At 42.7% G+C, this 23580-nt stretch overlaps 1 protein-coding gene across 1 annotated transcript in view; it reads left to right on the top strand.

Annotated features, from left to right (window-relative positions):
* Positions 1–10525: 10525 nt before the first annotated feature.
* The window catches only part of itprid1 (ITPR interacting domain containing 1), a gene marked incomplete at its 5' end in the record, with an annotated part of 38533 nt that continues 25478 nt past the window's right edge, over positions 10526–23580 (top strand). Inside the window, 4 exons of the mRNA XM_080789547.1 lie at positions 10526–10568; positions 13033–13120; positions 21097–21162; positions 21591–21793. Coding sequence (XP_080645673.1) covers positions 10526–10568; positions 13033–13120; positions 21097–21162; positions 21591–21793 — 400 coding nt within the window. The remainder of the gene's footprint in view (positions 10569–13032; positions 13121–21096; positions 21163–21590; positions 21794–23580) is intronic.

The following is a 23580-nucleotide window of genomic DNA, read 5'->3' on the forward strand; positions in this document are numbered from 1 at the left end:
AAATGGGCAGGGCAATTTGCAATGGGTTGCACCGCACCCCCCCCCCCCCCCCCCCCACACACACACACATATAGGTTCACTTTTTTTTTTGCTTCCGATTTTATATGAGGTTTTTGCATAGTATTGTATATTCGCGTCTGTCATTAAATGTTTTGATAAATTGAATACAAAGGACCACAATGGAAACAAGCGCTTTCTTGGGTTTAAAATCCTCTTAGCAGAGCTTGTATTGAACTGCATGTAGCCTACTTTTGTGCGTCTTTGCAAACTGTTAACCAATCAATCAACAAATCTGGTTCAATCCAATCCACTTTATTTATATAGCTCATTTTACAACTCTTGTGCTGCACAGACAATTAATGCTACCCTGTATAAGCTAAAACACAAAAATACAACAGCAAAAACACACAGGAAACAAACAACAGATCCATCCATCCAATGAACGCAGTGCTCCTGTGCCGTATCTGTGTGGCTATGTCAATGTCATTATGTAGAGATGAAAGGTCATAAATGATTGTCAATGGAGAATCAAAACTAAATCATGGAAAAGCTGATAGCTGTGGTTTCTACAATCCAAAAACACAAAAAATAATGATATATGTAAACGTAAATAGAGTTGGAGCTGCGGGTTGGTTTTAATTGAAGTTTTTTAACATTAGTTTTATGCACGTGGTTCACTCTTTTAAAACATGCTGTCGTTATGACTTTGTCTTGTCAGATGATAATTATTATAACTTATTGCCCATGTGCTGTGGCGCAAATGTAAAAGTGTACTCTCAAGAACAGTTTTACTTGCATTATTTATAGTAGGCAGTTTTTCATATTAGGTAACTGTAATCTCAAACGACTGTAAATAAGTCTATCATCAGGTTTGATGACATTGACTGACTGACTGACTGACTGACTGACTGACTGACTGACTGACTCAATCAGTATGCTATGCACTAGCTGGCTATTGAACTATTGTAGCAGTGGCCCTCCACTCTATCTTTGGACTATACCTTTAAATTTGAGATTGCCACATTTTACACACATTTTGGACCACTTTCTTTCTTTGGATCATCAAATTCTTTATGTTAAAGGTCCTATGGATGCCACAAATCCAAACTAGAAAAATAGATAAGGTGGGTGCACATAGATCCCTCTTGGGGCCTCTACATGTAAATAGTAATTAATTAAGTCACCACAGATCCATTGATTTGGGTTTGTTATTATAATATTTTGTGTGGAATGATTATAAAGATTGCTGAAAATAATGAGACATTGGCTCCGTTGATTTCTATTGAAGTAAGGATGAAAATATTGGCAAAAAATCCAAAAATTGGTGCATTTTTGTAATGGCTAGGTTTTGAGTGTATTTCTTAATTTGAAATGTGTTCTGTGTATCTACGAATAATGTATTGACAGCCCACACAACCTACTGAGGACTTAAATTAAAAAAAATAAGGAAAAACAAACAAACAAAAAAAACTATTTTATATCACAGTATCACACATAATTATACAAAAATGGCCTTAACTTTTTTTCCCCGCAATATTTCCGGCAGAAGGCCTCTCATTCTGTGGACCTTAATGACCAAATTAATAGAAAACACAAATAAAAAGTTTCTCATGACATCACAGGTCCTCTCAAATGTTGGGTGACTGGTTCCCTGAGAAAACTGGCTCCAAGTGCAACTGATAAGCATATGGTTCCCCCTGCTGGTGTTTCAGTGGAGGTACAGGGCAATTCATTCCTGCAGTAAAACTAGAATCCCTGTGATGTGACAATCTTATTGAACAAGCACTCAATGATTACTCACAATATACATAGAGCTTGATGGTTTTTTAACTAACCTTTTTGTTTTCACAAAACACCACCACCACGTTTTTTTGTTTATTTTGGTCAGTAATTTATTCGATCCTACTGGACAAGCTGAAGGCGACTGGTTTTGATAGTACTTCACTATGTTGGATGAGGTCCTACCTTGAAGGTAGAGAACAAATGGTTGACATTATTGGAACCATGTCCTCCCCCCTCCCAGTGAACTGTGGGGTTCCCCAAGGAAGCATATTAGGGCCATTACTCTTCCTACAACGACATGAGCGCCGCATGTAATTGTCAGTTGTTCTTGTTTGCCGATGACTCAGCACTCCTGATTTCGGGAGAAAACAAAGTGCAGGTTGAGGAGGCTCTTAGTATAGAACTCACCAAAATATGAACCTGGCTTACCGATAACAAGCTCTCATTACACCTCGGTAAAACGGAATCCATCCTCTTTGGGTCCAACCATTCCCTGAGTAGGACAAATGTAGAGGATTGTAAGGTCTGTGTCGATGACAGTCATATCTAGCAAAGTAGAGGTCACATATCTAGGATGTATCCTTGACAATAAACTGACAGGAGATAGCATGGCATCAAGGGCGATTAAAAGAATAAATCAAAGGACAAGATTCTTGTCCAGAATCTCCACCTTTATTAACCAAAGGGCCCTTAGGACCTTAGCTGGAGCCCTCATACTGCCCATTTTGCTTGTACGTCCTGGTTCCCTAGCACCTCAATGGCACAGAAAACCAAGCTTCAAACTTCTCAAAACAAACTAATCCGACTTCTTCTTCACCTAGGGCCCATGACCCACCTATATGCAGAGCATTTTGACAGCATAGGCTGGCTCAGGGTGGAAGATAGAGTCAAGGAATTAAAGATGGGCCTGACTTTCAAAATTGTAAATGCAACTTTAACCTCCATGCCCTCAGTACCCACTTACTTGTCTAATTACTTTTAAAAAGTGAGCAACACCCACAGCCATAAAACTAGAGGGAGCGTGAACAACGATCTGGTGCCACCCATTTATAAAACAAATATGGGCAAATTCACCTTCCAAAGCACTGCTACCCAGGTGTGGAATGCCCTCCCCCCCATTGCTCAAAACAAACAAATCACTGGCTTCCTTCAAGACAGGCCTAAAAATTCACCTGTCAGCAAGTCAAAGGGAGAGGAGGTGATCGCATCAGCCGCTTTGTGCGAATAATAATCCCCTTCCGATTAACCTTCGGCCCCAACCTGTGAATACTGTATATTTCATGTTTAGAGGAAATGTATATGTTGCCTTAAATTATTATTGTTATATCACTTACTGTTACTGTGTTAACTTATTATTCATGTCATGTGTGAGTGGATAGGACCCGAATGGAAACAAGGCCGCAAGGTCTTCGGTCTTCCCTCCCTCACTCTCTCTCTCTCTCAGTATATATATATATACCGATGTTAACCCTGTTGGTGGCACTGTAAGTCTGTGAAAGACTCCAGGTCCCCAGCTAAATATTTAACTCTAACAAGTAGCCTACTGTACTTTTAGGCAGACATATATACAGGTTTAATGTTTGTTTTTAGTTCAATGTTTGTTTTAAAAACGCCATTGACAATGAAGGGAAAATTTACGTCATCTTGTCCCTAACACAAACATTACATGCCACAAAGAGAATGTAATGTTTGTTTTGTCACCGTTTGTTTTAACATCACGATTACATCACCTAATCAACATGATCGAGAGACTTTATTAGCGCCCCTCGTGAAGTGAGTTTTTATCTAGTTAGACAGATGCTGTTTTAAACCCAAGAAAGCTATGGCTTGTTTCCTTTCTTTCCTTAATTCATGGAGGGGAGAAGATAGTAAAAAAGGTGAAGTGAGGCAGGGGCGCTAATATATTAAAGTCTAACTCATGTTGATTAGGTGATGTAATGGTGATGTAAAACAAACAAACATTAAATTATCTTTATTGTTAATGGCATTTAATGTTTGTGTTAGGGACAAGATAGATGACGTACATTTTCCCTTCATTGTCAATGGCGTTTTAAAAAGTGGGTATTTACAGTTAAAACGTTTATACCAATAAACTTTCATATTTGTACACGTCTAGGCCTATAGCCTACCTATTTCTGACAGACATACTTTTATTGTATACATACATGTGTATGTGTGTGTGTGTGTGTGTGTGTGTGTGTGTGTGTGCGTATGTATGTATACATGTATGTATGGTAGGCCTATGTATAATTAATGTTTTCTTCTCATGCCTCCTTGAAAGAGAGAGAGAGAGAGAGAGAGAGAGAGAGAGGATGGGGCATGGAGTGTGTGTGTGTGTGTGTGTGTGTGTGTGTGTGTGTGTGTGTGTGTGCGTGTGCGTGCGTGCGTGCGTGCGTGCGTGTGTGTGTGTGTGTGTGTGACACACAGACAGACCTGTTGTGTTCCCAGCTGATAATGAAACATTTGAGGAGGAGGAAGTTATGAAAGTAGGCTATGTTAAGGAAGTGTGTGTTTCCTTGTAGGGCCAGAGAGAGAGAGAGAGAGAGAGAGAGAGAGAGAGAGAGAGAGAGAGAGAGAGAGAGAGAGAGAGAGAGAGAGGCACCAGCTGCGGTCATCAGCATATCCCCCCCCCACCCTCCGCCGTTGTGACGTCATGTTTAGTGACTGATAACCGCTGTGTGAACTGAACTGTTTCTTTTTGTGAGTGTGTGTCAGTGTGTCTCACACACACTCTGGGTGCAGAGGCTGTTTTAAGAAGTTTACGGATTGTATTAGAGACACCTGCTGTCCGAGGACTGTCTCACCTCTGTGGGTTTTATGGGTTGCAGGCAGCACGTGTGTCTATTAATGGCTTTATATATTTTTTAGGATATTAAGGAGCAGCCCTGCTGCCAAACCATGTGAAATTGGATCAGTAGGCTAACCGCTGGACAAGACCGGACAGGACAGGTAAGACATTAAGTGCTCTGTTGTTGCGTGTTTGTGCGTGTATTTGGCTTGGCTATTCACTTAAACTCAAACATTAGTGGTATGTCATGTAGCCTAATAACTGTTTTATTTACTGATATGCTCTGTTGATGAACTGAATATTAAGGAGATAGGACCTAAGGACCTGCACAATGGAAACAAACCTCTGGACTTTTCTGTGAACTTTTAGCCTATTGGCGTTTGTGCATGCATATGCAGTTGTGCACTCACTGTACCCCCCCCCCCCCCCCACCCATGTGTCAATTGTCTAATTAAAAAGTAATCCTGGGCGCCGCGCTACACTCCCTCTGCCAACCTGGGGAGAGCAACAGACTGACCTCATGCTTCCTTCCTTCAGTGCATGAGGAGTCCAAGCCGCTTCTCCTGACAGGGAGGAGTTATATGCTACGTTAAAGATCTTTGCTTAAAAAAACATGCTCCTTATTTATTAAGATGTAACATGTGCAGGAGGTTTGTAGCAAGAACGATAACTTGCGGTAGTGAATTGAGTATGAAGACCCCAATGGAAACAAGCCAATAGGCTTTCTTGTGTATAAATCCTCTTAGCAGACCTTGTATTGAATTTTACTTTTCTGTGCTCTTTTTTGCAAACTATTAAATAAAGTATTCAATCCATCAGTCAATCAGTAGAAGTTACATTGCATTACAAGTTACAAATAGTAACTTGTAATTACTTTATAAGTAATAGGCTACGTAATTTAATTAATATTAATTTGTACTCCCCCAACACTGGTGGTCTGTGTCTGTGTGTCTCCCTTCATCAGCTCCTGTGAGGTGACCTGATGACCGTACTTGAGTAAAGTAACTTTCCATCACATGCTGTGAGGTGACATCACATGCTGTACGCTGTGAGGTGACATCACATGCTGTACGCTGTGAGGTGACATCACATGCTGTACGCTGTGAGGTGACATCACATGCTGTACGCTGTGAGGTGACATCACATGCTGTGAGGTGACATCACATGCTGTACGCTGTGAGGTGACATCACATGCTGTACGCTGTGAGGTGACATCACATGCTGTACGCTGTGAGGTGACATCGCCATGGCGTCACGTGACGGAGCTACAGTGGAGAAGAAGAGAGCCACGCTGGTAACCTCCAGAACCAGATGGACCGTCCCCAGACACAGCAGCCCTACCACCAACACACACCTGGATGAGACCCAGTCTAGGACCCACAGCAGCCCTACCACCAACACACACCTGGATGAGACTCAGTCCAGGATCCATAGCAGCTCTACCACCAACACACACCTGGATGAGACTCAGTCCAGGACCCACAGCAGCCCTACCACCAACACACACCTGGATGAGACCCAGTCCAGGACCCACAGCAGCCCTACCACCAACACACACCTGTATGAGACCCAGTCCAGGACCCATAGCAGCTCTACCACCAACACACACCTGGATGAGACTCAGTCCAGGACCCACAGCAGCCCTACCACCAACACACACCTGGATGAGACTCAGTCCAGGACCCACAGCAGCCCTACCACCAACACACACCTGGATGAGACTCAGTCCAGGATCCATAGCGCCCTTACCAACACTGGCTCCCACACAACACAAGACCCCAGTGATACTCAGGGTATGTAGGCCTACTGCACTGACATCCACATTAATAATATCATTTCATTGTATTAATTGGATTAATCTTTTTACTTTGAGAAGCACCGATCTACAGTACAAAGCCATCAGCTTGTTAACTTAGATCGTCTCTTTTCTCACTACGTAATATAACTTGTCATTGTCACACAGGAAGTGCAGGACGTGACAGTGTCACAGAGTGGCTAACCACAACCCTCACTAAGTGAGTATGTCTGAGTATCTTATTGCGTGTGCGTGTGTGCGTGTGTGCGTGTGTGCGTGTGTGTGTGTGTGTGTGTGTGTGTGTGTGTGTGTGTGTGTATGTACGTGCGTGTGTGCGTGCGTGCGTGCATACGCGTGCAATCTGCTGCCATGTCTACCAAATTCATATTCAGCACTATATGTATTTAGTTACAGTTAGTCAGTTGTCCAATGTGTGGAAAAGTCTGTGTGGCCCAATACATAGAGGGCCAAAAAAGACATGCTGCCCACCCCTACTCTAGCTCCACAACTTTGTTACTTCCACAATTTTGAACCAGTGGTTCTCAAAGTGGGGTCCGGGACACCCTTAAAGGACACTCGGGTGTCCTTAAGGGTGTTCCAGAGGGTCCCAAAGTTAAATAATTGAACATTCTGAAGCAAATGGACCCTTGCAGCTCTGTAATTCTGAGAGTGGACACATGGAACCAGTTTACACTCATTTGCACGCGAATGGCCACAATGGAAATAAGCACTTAAGCCTTTTTGTTTCAGCCTTTTCTCGTGTGTGTGTGTGTGTGTGTGTGTGTGTGTGTGTGTGTGTGTGTGTGTGTGTGTGTGTGTGTGTGTGTGTGTGTGTGTGTGTGTGTGTGTGTGTGTGTGTGTGTGTGTGCGTGCGAGTGCGTACATGTGCCTACTAGTGTGTGTGTGTCCCTCCTTGGCTCCTTCTAATCAAGGTGTTGTGTGCGTGTGTTTGTGTCTTCCTGATGTCCCTCCTTCTAATCAAGATGCACCATTGTGTGTGTGTGTGTGTGTGTGTGTGTGTGTGTGTGTGTGTGTGTGTGTGTTTACAGAGACGATGACAATGCAAAACCCTCCTTGCCTCCCAGCACAGAACACCATACAGGTATGTTGTGTCCTCTTGAAATGCTGCTTCCACCTTCAAAACACACCTTTCTTTGATCTGTCGTATCACGTCGTAATATCTTTTGCAAACTTCGCTGAAAGCTGTGATTTTATGAGTCCCTTGTTTGACTTTGATGGTGAGTAGAATTTATGAAAATGTTGTAACTACTTGAACACCCCCAGATCGAGAAGCTAACAACCCGTCACATCGCACAACAATAAAATGGGGCTTAAAGGATCATTGAATTGTTGATTGACTTTATTAGCAGTTTGCAAAAAAGAGCACATAAAAGTACAGTTCAAGTACAAGGTCTACTAAGAAGAGGATTATAAACACAAGAAACAAATTGGCTATGACTCATTGGGGATTTCCCAAATTTCATCATGCTTTAAGTAGAATGTTACAATTGTGACATGTCAAATTAGGGGATTTTCATGATTCTGAATCCATTCCAAGCATTTGTTTTGCACGAAAAACACTCCTTGGCCTAAAAACGGCCATAGCTGTCATCACAAATGTGATGAGGTCAGCACAAAAGTGATGAGGTCAGCACATTTGGGCACATTTTGGCAAGTGGCTATGGCCGAATTTAGGCCAAGGAGTGTTTTTCATGCAAAACTAATGCTTGGAATAGATTCAGAATCATGAATTTGGGAAATGTTGCCTTATATTGGTTGTCTACACTCTACAGTATGGTGTGGTATACAAAAATGGCCATAACTTGTTTTCGCAGTGTTTCCGGCAGAGCCGGCCTCTCATTCTGTGGACCTTAATGACCTTAATAAAAAACACAAATAAAAAGTACGGCATGACATCACAGGTCCTGTCCAATTTAGGAATAAGGTTAGGTTTAACTTTAGACATAGTTTTACTGAGGTTACGTTTAGGAATAAGGTTAGGTTTAGACATAGTTTTACTGAGGTTACGTTTAGGAATAAGGTTAGGTTTAGGTATAGTTTTACTGAGGTTACGTTTAGGAATACCAGGTGAATACCGTCTGTGTTTTGGGGCAAGCGATTAAGGTATTCAACTGTAGTGGAGTAAAAAGTACAATATTAGCCTCTAGTGGAGTAAACGTTTTTTTTAAAAAAGGTAAAGAATGGACGTACTCAAGGAAGTAAAAGTACCTACCGTACCATTATACAGTAGGCTACACGAGTAGCCTAATTGTAATTATTTTCCACCACTGCTTATAGATCATCTATTACTGTATTACAGTTGAGACAATTCCACGGTTTGGTTCCATTAAGGTAACAAATTGGATTAGATGACAAAAAAACGTTATTTTTCACATTATCACGTGGGCAACAATTGACAATAAAAATAATAGAAAAGAACGGAACCAGTTCTACAACAACCAAAGTTCCACATCGGTCAGCTTCATATAAGGGTACAAAAGAGGGAGTATGCCCATATGGACATATATACTGATATACAGTGATCTCCATGTTGTTTATTGGAGAGGACTGTACCCCCCCACACACACACACACACACACACACACACACACACACACACACACACACACACACACACACACACACACACACACACACACACACAAACACACACTGAGGCCACCCATTCAAACAACATGCAAATCACCACCCTGCACATATCCATGGCAACACTAACTCACTGCTTTGCTTCTCTCTCTCTCTCTCTCTCTCTCTCTCTCTCTCTCTCTCTCTCTTTCTCTATCTCTCTCTCTCCGTCTCCCCTCTCTCCCTCAGAATCTTCTAATAAATCTTCTCCCCTATACCTCCCACAAACCACTTTGTTTTTAATGTCACCAAATAGCCTTTGTATGTTCATTTCCCCCCTTTTTTGACTGTTCACGCTTCACTGAGTGTTCAATAGGCAAATCACTCAGATTGTGTTGTTGTTTTTTCTTCATTTCCCTGCTTGTGTATGGTGGTGATCTGATAGCAGATCGAAAGCAACTTCTGTCCAGTCATACGGGTCGAGACTGTCAATGTCCCCGATTTTGCTGAGATAACGCTCTCTTTCCTTTTGTTCAGCTTGTCCTTGTGCGTTATGGAGTCCAAGTCTTGCTCTTTTCATTCCAATTTCCGTTCACAGTGTAGTCATCAAATATCTAGTTAATGTTCACGAACACAGACCTCATCCGTCATCCACAGCGTCGCCACACATGCATGGGGTGCTGCTGACATTTGGCTGCATGATATGCTTGTGCTGTCCCCACGAGAGCACCGCGTTGGGTCATGATATGCTTGTGCTGTCCCCACGAGAGCACCGCGTTGGGTCATGATATGCTTGTGCTGTCCCCACGAGAGCACCGCGTTTGGTCATGAGATGCTTGTGCTGTCCCCACGAGAGCACCGCGTTTGGTCGTGCAGATCGGCATCAAAATAACATTGATTTGTCATAATGTTGGTGCTAAATAGACCAGGCAGGGAAGAGGGCTTCTGCAGCTCTGAGCACTGCAGATCCACATGGGCCCGTATGCAACTCCAGGACGCACGCACAGGCAGAGACATTTATTATTATGAGGATCAGCTTGGCGGGCGCATGTTGTTGCCCCCCCCCCCCCCCCCCTCGCTGACGTCACATTTCTACTCCCTTTATCCATATTGTATATATATATACAGTATCCATTTTCTACCAGTAAGACGCCGTGAGGGCGAGAAGTGACCTAGCCCTAAAGGGCGAGAAGCGAGTGGCGTGCACGCATCCGCCTGGGTGACTGCAGACTGCTGGGCGAGCGCTTTGGCATGGGAGGTCAGATCAACATATGTAATGAATTCTGTACTGGCCATATATGGACCGTGTCTTCAGTGTACAGGGTATGATGAGGTCAGACCAACATATGGAATGTCAGAACAGGAAGGACCTGTTCTGACATGTCAGATCAGGTCAGCTCCATATATGGAAATCTAAGGGTTTGAGGTTTGAGGTCAGATGTAGAGTTGCTGGCCGGCTCCATATATGCAGATCTTTGTGATGATCTAGTCTTCTCCATGTATGCCTATTATCCAGGTTTATATGAGGTCATTGTCGTGATCTTCATATGAAGATGGCCATATATGGTGGCGTGATGTGTCACGACTCACGAGGCGTGACGCGTGACCATAATGGAGGTGTGCTGTCACGAGGCGTGACCATATATGGAGGCATGATGTCATGGGGCGTGACCATAATGGAGGTGTGATGTCACGAGGCGTGACCATATAGGTATGGGGTGACTAACTGACGGACGGGAGATGTAGGTTTTCATAGTAAATGCGACCTGGGGTCGCAACAATATGAATATACTATTCCTGATGTGATCTTTATTGGTGTTAGAAAAACGCAGATACCGGTAGATACAACACAGACATATAATTAGTGTGTGTGTGTGTGTGTGTGTGTGTGTGTGTGTGTGTGTGTGTGTGTGTGTGTGTGTGTGTGTGTGTGTGTGTGTGTGTGTGTGTGTGTGTGTGTGTGTGTGTGTTTCCTCTACAGAGCCTCTAAGGCGGAACCTGAGCAGTGAAGATGACTTGGCATTGGGCATTGAAGGTAAACAAAATGTTTTACAAAGTGCTTCACACAAGGCGCAAGGTACACAAAAGCAAAAAAAACCAAGAAGGAACCAGAGACATGAAATGCTGGGGTTGAAATTAGTAGGAGTTAGCACTGAAAGCTAATCTACAAAAGTGCATTTTCCCATGTTTGTCTAAAATTTGGGGGGTACCAGATCTGGTGTTGTGGCTCTGTGGGCGTCACTCACTTTGCATAAGTAGTTTAGGCCACGTACTGTCCTCCTGAGTATCTTTAAGATAAGCTAAACATTTTGCTCAACCCTGTCTTCTTCCCTGAGCAATTAACAGTGTCACATGGTTCCATTCATATGTGCGCATGCATTCATTGGTGACAACACTATCAATGCTAATCAGTAGCAAACAGCTTCTACACTCACTCAATGACTCAAACAACATCACACTAAAAGCTTTTACATGTAACAGCCTGAACTGTATGCCGATCGCGCACGCGCACACACGCAGACAGACAGACAGACAGACAGACAGACAGACAGACAGACAGACAGACAGACAGACAGACAGACAAGACAGCAGGGTGTTTACATAGAGATCAGTCCATCACATGGTTTAAAGGCACAGTGTGTGACACAGTGGGGTGATTTAAGGCCATGCTTGCAGGAGAGCTCACAGGGCTTTGTGTCCTAGGACAAAGTATGCAGTATAGCTTTCAGTCCACTGACCGCTTTAACTCCACAATGTTAAGTAATGCTTATGTTCTCTTTGGGCCGCTACAGAACATCAGCCAGTATAGGCTACGCCTACTGTACATGTACATTACTTAGCAGGTCCAGCCTGTTGACGCTGTTGACAGAGTTAGCAGAGTGTTAAATATACAAAACAAACAATATCAGCACCCTGGGTTTTAAATCTGGAACATTTTAGCAGCACAAATTGTGTATGGGGGTTTTTCCTTGACAAATGATGGAGAGTTGGTAACCAAATGGACCCTTATACTGTAGGTCTTTAAAATGAAACCATTCAGTTTACCTTCTCAAGAGTTAAATTATTGTTAAACATCTGTATTATTAGTTGAATTGTTATTTATCAATGTTTGCCTGTTATCTATCTATACAAGTATTGGATCTGAGATGCTAAATCTCATCAAATGGTGGTCCGGGGATCAAATAACAAATAAATAATGGACCTTGATATGAAAAGGTTTAAAACCACTAGTCTATAGTGCGTTATCTTTGCTTCGTCAAGCTGTTACATAACGGCAGAGATGACAGCGCACATAAAGGTGAGCTACGATGGGACTGTGATGACGGGAACACGACGAAACCAATGAAAGCAGCAGGGAATGAGACACATAGCCTAATAGTGCAGAAACAGCAGCCTGTCATCACGCTAATGCAATGTTTTGGTGATTTACCTATTTAAGGTGAAATGTCCTTGGGTGGTCTTGAATGTGGCTTTTTGAACAGAACACATTTGACAAAACAAAATACTACCTAATCTATATGAGACAGAGACAGAGAGGGAGCTAGCACGCACGCATGCACGCACACACACACACACACACACACACACACACACACACACACACACACACACACACACACACACACACACACACACACACACGCACAGAGCGCACTTGTTCCCTGACAAAATGCCAGCCTCAAATGGAGGAGCCACAACCTTGAAGAGAAAGAGAGACATTAGGCCTCTGTCCAAAGACAAACAAACCCCTCTGGGGAGGGAGAGAGAGAGGGAGAGAGAGAGAGAGAGAGAGAGAGAGAGAGAGAACTTTTAGAAACTTGCCTAATATAGCTCGCGCACCGGTCTCTCCTTTGACACTGTCCCAAGAGAGGATGAGTCTGACTTGACGCAATCCAAAAAGAAGAGGGATGTCGTCTCCCCCCACGCACCCCCCTCCTCTCTCTCCAAGAGTGCCTTCTCTCCCGTGCACCAGCTCTCCTCTCTTGGTGCATGTTGTCCATATATATTATGGCTGCCCTGTCGGGTTCATTTTGAGATAACGAGACCCAATCCCTCTTTTCTTACTTCTTCTCCCCCGCAGCTTCTTTATATGGGGAACAAGGAGTGAAGAGCTTCCAGGAATTACATGGTACACAACGAGGAGCCAGGACTGTCCGTGAACTTCTGCGGTAAGGAACTTCTCAGCAGTCAAACTTCACCTTTTTATTTATTTTTGAAAAAATAAAATAAATCACAGCAGACAAAAGTCAGATAGTTGTGGAGCCTGATTAATACTTTGTCATAAAATGGTGGTGCATGACGGAAATATTGAAATAGTGTCAGAGTGTGATGCATTTTGTTTTTAAGTGTAGAACCCAGACCACACCAATGAAATGTAGCTAGGTCTGAATCGACCCACTGTATTTAGGGGATTCTGTTGAAAGTGGCTGCATTGTGAATCATTTGAGTGCTGTGGACTGACTGACCTTGAGTCATGGAACAAGGTTCGCACAGAATGTTTGGAAACCTTCCAACCGCGGCGGTGGTTCAGGGGTAGAGTGGCCGGATGGTAACCACAAGGTTGCCAGTTCGAACCCAGGTCCCCCAGAGTTAGTGTCGAAGTGTCCTGACCCATTGAGCAAGACACTGAACCCCGAATTGCTCCTGATGTGCTGGTTGGTGCCTTGCATGGTTTCCGCCGCCATCGGTGTATGAATGGGTGATATAATGCACATCTATGTAAAGCGCCTTGAGTAAAGGTGCTATAGAAATGAGGATCACACAGGGCCATGTGTTTGGAGGTAGGCCAGAATTTTGCACAGAATCATAACTTGCTTTGATCCAATTTCAACCTGCCATCAATAACTTGGGCACGTAATAAAAAATAAAAAATAAACAATATATGAGTGTGTGTGTATTACAAACACAAACACAAACCTTGGGTACAGATGTACTGCATATTCTACATACTGATATTTGGAATCCTGTGCCATGTAATTTACATACACTGACCACAAGTGGCCTAACAATAGCTAGCATGACAAAGAGCAAAGCCAAACAACTTTCCAAATATTGCTCTGTTTCGGCTGTGAGAGGCAGTTTGTCTGTGTGGAGGAGGCGCCATGTGTATCCTTAGGTGCCCATGAACTGTCAACCCCATTTGTTTCACTTCAAAAGTGTGTGTGTGTGTGTGTGTGTGTGTGTGTGTGTGTGTGTGTGTGTGTGTGTGTGTGTGTGTGTGTGTGTGTGTGTGTGTGTGTGTGTGTGTGTGTGTGTGTGTGTGTGTGTGTGTGTGTGTGTGTGTGTGTGTGTGTGTGTGTGTGTGTGTGTGTGTGTGTGTGTGTGTGTGTGTGTGTGTGTGTGTGTGTGTGTGTGTGTGTGTGTGTGTGTGTGTGCGTGCGTGCGGGGGGTCCCGGTGGGCGCTCCAAGGAAAAACCTGTTGTGAAACGAACCACTGCTGTAGAGAGAGGGAAGCTCTGTCACTGTATTGTAAAATGGAACGATGTGATGACAGTGAAAGCCTAACAAGATGTCTAAATAAATACAAGCAAATAGACAGACGAGGAGGGAGACCACTGTATGGTGCCAGGAGCATTGTAAATGCCATCACATTGCAGCGCTTATAGCCAGAACAGTGGTTCTCAAACTGTTTTGGCCCAGGGCACCTCTGTAAATTCATTTATCATCCACGGCACCCCTGAATTATAGCACCCTTACATATATATATAAATATGTAAATCTTTCCCCTCAAGATACAGTATGTCAGGAAGATTGACAGATTGAAATTACCTTTATACTTGCGTGCGAGAGAGAGAGAGGAGAGAGAGGAGAGAGAGAGAGAGAGAGAGAGAGAGAGAGAGAGAGAGAGAGAGAGAGAGAGAGAGAGAGAGAGAGAGAGAGAGAGAGAGAGAGAGAGAGAGAGAGAGAGAGAGAGAGAGAGAGAGAGAGGGCTGCCTGGTAGACATCAAACATTTGTTTAAAGCACAGTGTCAGTTTGGTAGAGGTTGGGTTGTGTACTCACCTTGTCATGATCTAACTGTCATGATCTAACTCCAAATATAGGTGAGATATGTCTACCCATGTTTTCGCAAGGCCACATGACTTTGTGGCCTTGTGGCGGGTAGAGTGCCATGTGACTACAGGGATTCAATCTCCCAGCTATGTCATATACCAAAGATTAGACAAACTGGCCTCAATGCCTCCCTGCTTAATTGACACTTGGTTGGATTGGTCTGTGACATTCTAGAGTCATTTCCAGGGGGTACATCATGTGACATACTATAGAGTCATGTCCAGGACGACGTGTACTTGTACATCATGTGACATACTATAGAGTCATGTCCAGGACGACTTGTACATCATGTGACATACTATAGAGTCATGTCCAGGACGACTTGTACATCATGTGACATTCTAGGGGGTAGGGCATTAACATAAAAATCGATTAGTCGACTAGCAAAACGGTAGTCAACACTGAAAATCAAAAATCGAGTAATCGTTAATATTATTTTTAATATTCTTTTTGATTCTTTTTTCTTTTCTACAGCAGACATGCAGCTGTGAGCTCTGTTGTTTTGTTGGTAGTTCGCCAACTTCAGTACTAATCCATTCCTGGCTGATTGTTTTCATATCATATACAAGCCTACTGTACGTGGGTTTTGCCGTCACCCTCACTCGTGTAGAATTGTCCCCATTCGCTCAATGGGGACAACTACAGTGTGTAAATACTTTTACTATTGGTGAGTTTATTACTGTAGTTTGTTCAACAAGTTAGATTGGAGACGTGTCGTCCGGTACAGTAAAGTATAGCAGGAGTTCCTCCTCACTAATATTATCCAGCTCTTGCCGTGATTTCATGTTTCTTCATGCTTATCCAACAAAATTGCAGGCATTATTAAAAACAAACGCACGGTCATAGTTATAATAGTCGCGATGGAGTTAAGTAATTGATCATCTGATTCATAGCCTGGCAGCCTGCTAGCTAGCAAACGTAATCATAACCTCCTCCTAGCTTGTAGCTCCTTGTAAAAACCAAAGGAACTGTGGTTGTAAGTTACAACCACAGTTTTTCATACAACCCTAAATGTTCAACAACAAGTTTCAACTTGTAACTTGTTGTTGAACATTTAGGGTTGTATGAAAAACATTGCATCGTTCAGTCCTCATCCTCCCCGCTCCAACTGAACAAACATTAATGTGAACAACGAAACATGCTATGCTGCTCCGTAGAAAGGTCTTGCACATCAAAAAATAGCAGATCTACAAGCTCACAACGCGTCCATCCGTGAGTCATTGTGGACTTTGATTTGAAACAGCTGAGCAAATTTCGGCCAATCAGAGTGGCATTCAGCGTAATCTAGTAAGAGAGTGGCGACACTAGCATTGACTCCCACTGTAACAATGGAATGCGGAAGTGCTCATTCTATCTCAATGGGATAGTTCCAATGTTTGGAACTATAGCCCATATAGGTACCCGCTTTGCGGTGAGATCAAAGTGTGTCGCCACTCTCTTACTATTCCACTCTGCCTGCATTCACCGGCTCTGTTTTGCAGTTAATCCTTCACTCACTGTCTGTTTCAGAACACGATGTTTTAATGCTTGATTGGATGGAAAAAAATATCATATTTTACCGCTGACTATTCGACTATAAATCGATTTTGATGGTAGTCGAGTCGACTATCAAAAATCACGTTTGGTTAATGCCCTACCAGGGGGTGTACTTGTACATAATTTGACATGGTGGCATCATGTCCAAGGGGTGTACATCAATCCACGTCAAGTCACTCTTTCAGCACATAAACAAATCAAAACACAAATGAAAGGGGTTGGTTATTTTCTCCTATTGGGTTAGGGTTAAAATAAATTACAAATAATGTAAAAATGGCATTAATCCACCTGCCTTGCTGAAATGTGGATGTCCTCACAATTATAGTAATACAAAAGTGTGCATTTGCGCGTGTGACTGTGTGTGTGACCGTGTGTGTGTGTGTGTGTGCGTGTGGATGTGTGTGTGTGTGTGTGTGTGTGTGTGTGTGTGCGTGTGTGTGTGTGTGTGTGTGTGTGTGTGTGTGTGTGTGTGTGTGTGTGTGTGTGTGTGTGTGTGTGTGTGTGTGTGTGTGTGTGTGTGTGTGTGTGTGTGTGTGTGTGTGTGTGTGTGTGTGTGTGTGTGTGTGTGTGTGCGATGTGATATGAGACATGCCAGACATGTCTGGAATCCATCAAACATTTGCTTAAGTTGTCTGTTGGCAGACAACTCTTCCATATTAACACCTTCATATGTGGTTCCTTGCCATAGCCCACAGCATGCGTCATACTGTAGTACAGTTGTTTTCAATCTTTTTCATATCAAGGTCCATTAGTTATTCAGCATTTGAGCCGCGGACCACCATTTCATGAGATCTTGCCTCTCAGACCCAATACTTTATTGTTGAATATGATTCTGTCCACAATTCCATGTTGTATTGATGTGGTACCATATAGGAGAGACTCCATAGCAGATCTGTCTTACACAGTTATTGATCAAATTAAGAAATCTAGAAGAGGTGGTGATTTAGACACTAAACTCCTCCAAACTGAATCTAAGTACAATTAGAATTCCGGACTTTTACTTGTAACAGAGTATTTCTATATTGCAGTATTTTTACTAGTACAAATTGTAAGTACTTTTATCACAACTGGATAGTTGTACCTGAGGTAATGCCAGCTAGCCTACCAGCCAGCATTAGCTATTTCTATTTCTATTCCATATCACCTTTTTTTGGGAGGTGTAGTTCCAGACTATAGCATTTGGAGGTTATGTAATAGCTGTCTGGCTACGTGAGACCAGGTCTGCCTCAGCACTTTTCACTTCGATGATTGATGGCTGTTGATATAAGGCCATGTACGGCCGAGTGGAGGATTACACATGCACCTGCCAACAGGTACCAACCCTATATTTACCATGCAAATACAACTTTACACCACCCTCCCTGACACTGCTGGAAAATAAGTACATGTACTCAAGTTCTATACTGAAGTACAATTTTGAGGAACATTTACTTTACTTGTCCATTTCTTAACACTTTATTAAGTTTCTATAGTAAAAAGTAATATTTTTGACTAATTACGTAGGTTTCTACAGATATTTGAAAACTTTAATTTCCAGTTACTTTGTAGATTTTGATTATTATTATTACCACACATCCATTAACCAGTTAAGCCCTATTTTATACTTTGGCTATAGCTGATCTACAAGCTCACAACATTGTGATGCATTGTGAGTACTTCTTCCTCCGAGGGATGTAAGCGAGGCCAACTGGTCACTTCCACACAGCTTTGTTTGCATAGCAAGCGGAAGGATTACCTATTTATATACCTTTATTTATATATTTATATCTTAATAAAAAAAACACACCTGACTCGTTGCTTATTCTTGCTTACCAACGAAAGACTGCAGTGGTAGAAGAAGTACTCAGAAAGTATTTTTTTACTTAAGTAAAATTACCACAAGATAGATAGGGTTATGCCCTGTATTTAAAATTTTACTTGAGCGAAATTACAAATGTATTGGTTTCAAAATGTACTTAAAGTAGCAAAAGTAAATGTAGTCTACTCATCATGCAGAATGTTCCGTTTCAAATTTTGTTTTTGAAATTCTCAAAATATTTTGAAATTAATTAACAATATGATTTTATGAGCGGTGTTTGTGAGCACGTAGTTTGTTATATTTGTAATAGACTGAGTGTAATATAGGGATTACGTTGTAATGTGTTAATAATCTAAATCTACAAAGTAACTAGTAACTAATGTTTTCCAATAATTCTAGTGTAATTAAAAAACACAATATTTATCTCTGACATGCAGTATAAGCGCAACATATCGTAAAAAAACTGAAAAACTCATTTAAAGTAACTATACCTACAGATTACACTCAAGTACAGTACTTGAGTAAATGTAGTTAATTACTTTCCACACACACCTGGGCATGTCCCTGGTAGCACGTGGGCCGGTGGTTTTGCATGGCAAGCGAAAGATAACTAGGAAAGTTATGACAATACTTAGACAGCTCAACATTGGACAATATGAATCAGCTGCCTCGGAAGTATTTAATTATCCAAGAACAGCCCAGAGTCGACGGTCGGGTTCCGATCGAGACTACCGTGCTCCACGATGTAAGTAAAAGCCGGGGGGAGGTGTGTGTGTATGTGTGTGTGGGGGGGGGGTGGAGTCATCAGTTATCAAGACCCCTGTGTGTGTCAAATGTGTCCGTGGCAGTAGTCTTGGTCTTGTCCGTGGCAGATGTTTGATTTTCTTTTTTACACACCAGTATAATGTTCTTATTTTGATCATAAGACCCGATTTCTGAATGTCACTCTCCAGGTTTCCTCAGATGACACTTATTTACTATGACACTATGGCACGTTAAGAGTCCAACTCGTACTAGTGTGGTTCTTAAATGCTGTATTTGCAAAGACCCCTTTGAGAGGGTATTCATGGAACTGGTCCATTTGGTTCCATTTGGACCAAAGACCCCCTTAACTCTGAGAGGGTATTCATGGAACAGGTCCATTTGATTCTCTCTTGGACACTCAGAGTTACAGACCTGTAATGGTCTACTGTTGCATGTGAAAGGCTTGTATCAATATACTGCAGTGTAGGTTACTGTTGCATGTAAAAGGCTTGTATCAATATACTGCCGTGTAGGTTACTGTTGCATGTGAAAGGCTTGTATCAAACTTGGACTTGAGTGAAAGTACAAAAGTAATGATTATCAAATCAATCCATTTCAAATCAATTTACTTACAGTACTCATGATGCAGGAAGTTGCATTATAATTATTTTTTTCTCCTCCACAAAATAGCAGATCTACAATTCAGGCATTTAGCAGACACTCTTAATCCAGAGCGATTTACAGTAAGCACGAACAACACAATGGTAATACATCAAATACATAAAGAGTCATCAAGAATCATAAGCAAGCTAAGAACCTAGCATCTGTTTAGCAGTAGAATACAGTACAGTACAGTACAGTACAGTAAAGCTTTGAGTATACATTATAAAGTGCTATGTCTACATAAAATGCTATCTAAATTACATACGTTTAGCCTTTGCATATACGCCTGTAAGGTTGTTGAGGCTAATGCAAGTGCTACAGCAAGTGCTACAGACTAAGATGGAGTCTACAAGCTCACAATACGCTGTGAGATTGTTGTGAGCTTGTAGATCTGCTATTTTCAGAGTGCAACACAAATGCTAAATGGACCCTTTAACTCTGAGAGTGTACAAATGGAACGAAATGGACCATTACGGGTCTGTAACTCTCAGAGTTAAAAAAACATTGAGCTCAGAAAATAGAGCTATTTAACACTTATTTTAAAATAAATGTCACTTACTCCCTACCTTTAAGAGGAGCACTTTCAACTCATCTTTACCATTAATGCATAGCAGCAAGGTGCTGGCAGCGAAAAACTACATAAATACGGCTGTCTGAGTGGACAAATCTATTAACGTGATGTTTTTGGCATCTGAAAGTTGTACTTCTCTGTCCAGATGGTATTATTGTTAAGTACATTTCACAGCATGACAAAGTACTTACATTTTTTTTCACCCTAAAACATGATCATCAGCTATTATTACAATATAAGGGGGAAGAACTTTTTCCAAAAAGTGTACAGTATTTGTTAAAATCATGCTTTTATGTGGACACGCCCACCAGTTCATTAAGTATGCCTGGTTTGCCTGGTGGGTGGTGATGGGTGGTGATCCACCTGAACTGAAGCTGCACCCACAGCTTTAGTTGTATGATAAAGGGGGTGGGGTTAGGGGAGGGGCTGATAGTGTGGTGTCACTATAATACTGTTTACTTCATTGGCCCGTTTGACTGTCAAGGGTTCAGCCTCCAGGAAGAAACCCTAAATACAAAGTTAATACACCATTGCACATAAAAACAACTCCAGGGTGTCTAATGAAGTACGGTCACCTCATAGACTGGAAAAATACAAAAATTGTGGCACTACATCTTTAAGTATACAAAGAAATCACATATTTATGGAAATAGCCAATCTACAAGCTTGCAACGCATTGAATCGCAATGCGTCGTAAGCTTGTAGATTAGTTGTTTCTGTAAAAAACTAATTTTTACATCTTGTCCATGTCTGTGTCCATGTGTGTGTCCATGTCTTGCAGGATATCCAGGAACAGTCCAGCTCTCAGCAGGTGGAACAGTTTAAACTCCAGCTCTACACCTCTCAGGTTAAGATATCTCCATTTTTGCCAGTTGCTTGGAAAGCGTCCTTAGAGTATATATGAATGGAGACGGCACCGGATTCCTCCTCCCATCCACTTGCATTAAGTTGCTCAAAAGCGCATGAGGCGATTTCACTCCTAGGAACATTCTGGGATGGATTTCCCCAATAACATGAACGCGCTGGTCGTTGACTATCATTGTGCCGTTTGTGCGTGTTCACGTATGAAACATTCGTTCACGTGTCATGGCCCCAATAACATGAACGTGCACAATGATAGTCAACGGACCATAACTTAAAATGCGTTTCTCTATCACGATAAACGATAATAATGATTATCGTCCGATTCCTAGTGAGGCTATGTGTGTGCGTGGGCCATGCGTGGGTGTGTGTCCACAGTGTGATGAAGGTTACTCTCTATAAAATGTCCCACAGTGTAATGGAGGTTCTGCAGCTCTGGAACGATGACCCAGAAGAAGTTCTGTTGGATCTGGGTTTTGGCTGTGATGAGCCAGACATCTCTAAGCGCATCCCGGCACGCTTCATCAACTTCCAGTCCAAGGCCAGAGGAATCAACATCAGTGTGTTCCTGGAGGCCCAGAAGAACCGCCTGGACCTGGAGAACCCTGATGTTGGCAGTGAGTAATCCCATTACTAGTAACTGTAATCTTATACTAATATAACTGGAGAACCCTGATGTTGGCAGTGAGTAATCCCATTACTAGTAACTGTAATCTTATACTAATATAACTGGAGAACCCTGATGTTGGCAGTGAGTAATCCCATTACTAGTGCTGTAATCTTATATTAATATAACTGGAGAACCCTGATGTTGGCAGTGAGTAATCCCATTACTAGTACTGTAATCATATATCTATTCTAAATTCAAGAACAGCTGTCTGTCTGTATACTTCCTTAGCATAGAGCAAGACAGCTGCTCGCTTCGAGAGCCTCCTTACAACGCCACGACACACGGACAGCCTCACGGAACCTAGCGCCACGCAGCCCTGTCCTCCAACCTCACATGCTAAACATTCTAACAATCATCTCAATTAATTTGCGTCAAAAACAACTCATCTCCCCGTAAATCACGTGTCACCAGTGTCACCAGTGAAATGCATGTTGGGACGGACACAGTTTAATACTGGGACACAGTTTTCCGCACAACATTCCCTTTGCATTCTCCAACGCACCTCCCCTTTTTCACACCGCCCCCAGGCAGGCATCAGACCCACACTCTTGCGTCAGTCGACATAACTTTTTTGGGGAAGCATCGCGGCCAACGCGGGGGTTGCGTGGCACAGGCACCTGAAAGCCAGCTCTGACAGTTCGACGGGTGCATGTTAACGTGAACACACGTGCTGTTTCGAGACCACACTGTTCAGTGTCCGCCCCCTCCTCAACCACCTCCTTCGCCATGCCATACACATGAGCTACATCCACGCTGAAAGCCTGGACACTGACAACGACAGGTTACAGCCCTGCGCGCACCCAACGTGGCTGCGTGACCCACTGAATAGCACGCTCACAACTGAATGCTTATCTGTCGGGGACTCTGTGTTTTCTTAACCGCCTACCGCTAGCACCGTACGGATGTCTGAATGTGTGTCTGTCTGTCTAAATGTGTGTCAGAAACACTGTCGTAGCTCCTCACTGCCTGCACCAATCGCTCCCACTTTTCACACAGGCATTGACCAGAATATTATGGAGGTCTTAACGAAGCACTTTTTCCCATTTCACAAATTAATCAATGATTACTTAATTTATTAGTGAATTAAAATTTCCCCATATACTTACATGGGAAAACGCGCAGACTCACACCTCCACGCCCTAGCGACACCTGCATCACAGGCCACTGTTCTCGGTGTAACCCCACTGTCATGCTTCCTCTGCTCCCTCCGCAACACAATAAACAGTGGCCTATCCACTGCTGCTTTCACATGTTGACTTCCACCTCTTCCGACATCAACAGCCCACGTAAACTTTCAAAACTACTTTTGCTGTGCGCGCGCGTGTGTGTGTGTTTCTCTCCTTAGCTCTCCACCCCCCACACACACACAAAGTGGCTATAGCACGCGCCCCGGCGAAAACAGCTAATCTACAAGCTCACAACATCACAGGTTGCAAATGTCATGAGTTCTCTCAAGCCAAACCTAAAAATTTAGATCATTTTGGACGCAAACGCACCTGCAATTGGATCTACGCGACTTACCAAATATATTTGGGAGTAGGCTACCTGTGCGACTGTCCATACTTTCTGTGGGGCATGTCAAACTGGGGGTCCTTGATACTTTTCGATACCTTTTGACTACTTTCACGTTATACTGCTGTTTTTATTCATAAAAAACCCACACACACAAATATATTATACAAGTTGAAATATATCAGAACGGGCAAAGACTAGTTAATACAACTGGAGAACCCT

Source organism: Protomyctophum bolini (assembly GCF_963924005.1).
Source record: "Protomyctophum bolini genome assembly, chromosome: 2".
Classification (NCBI taxonomy): Eukaryota; Metazoa; Chordata; class Actinopteri; order Myctophiformes; family Myctophidae; genus Protomyctophum; species Protomyctophum bolini.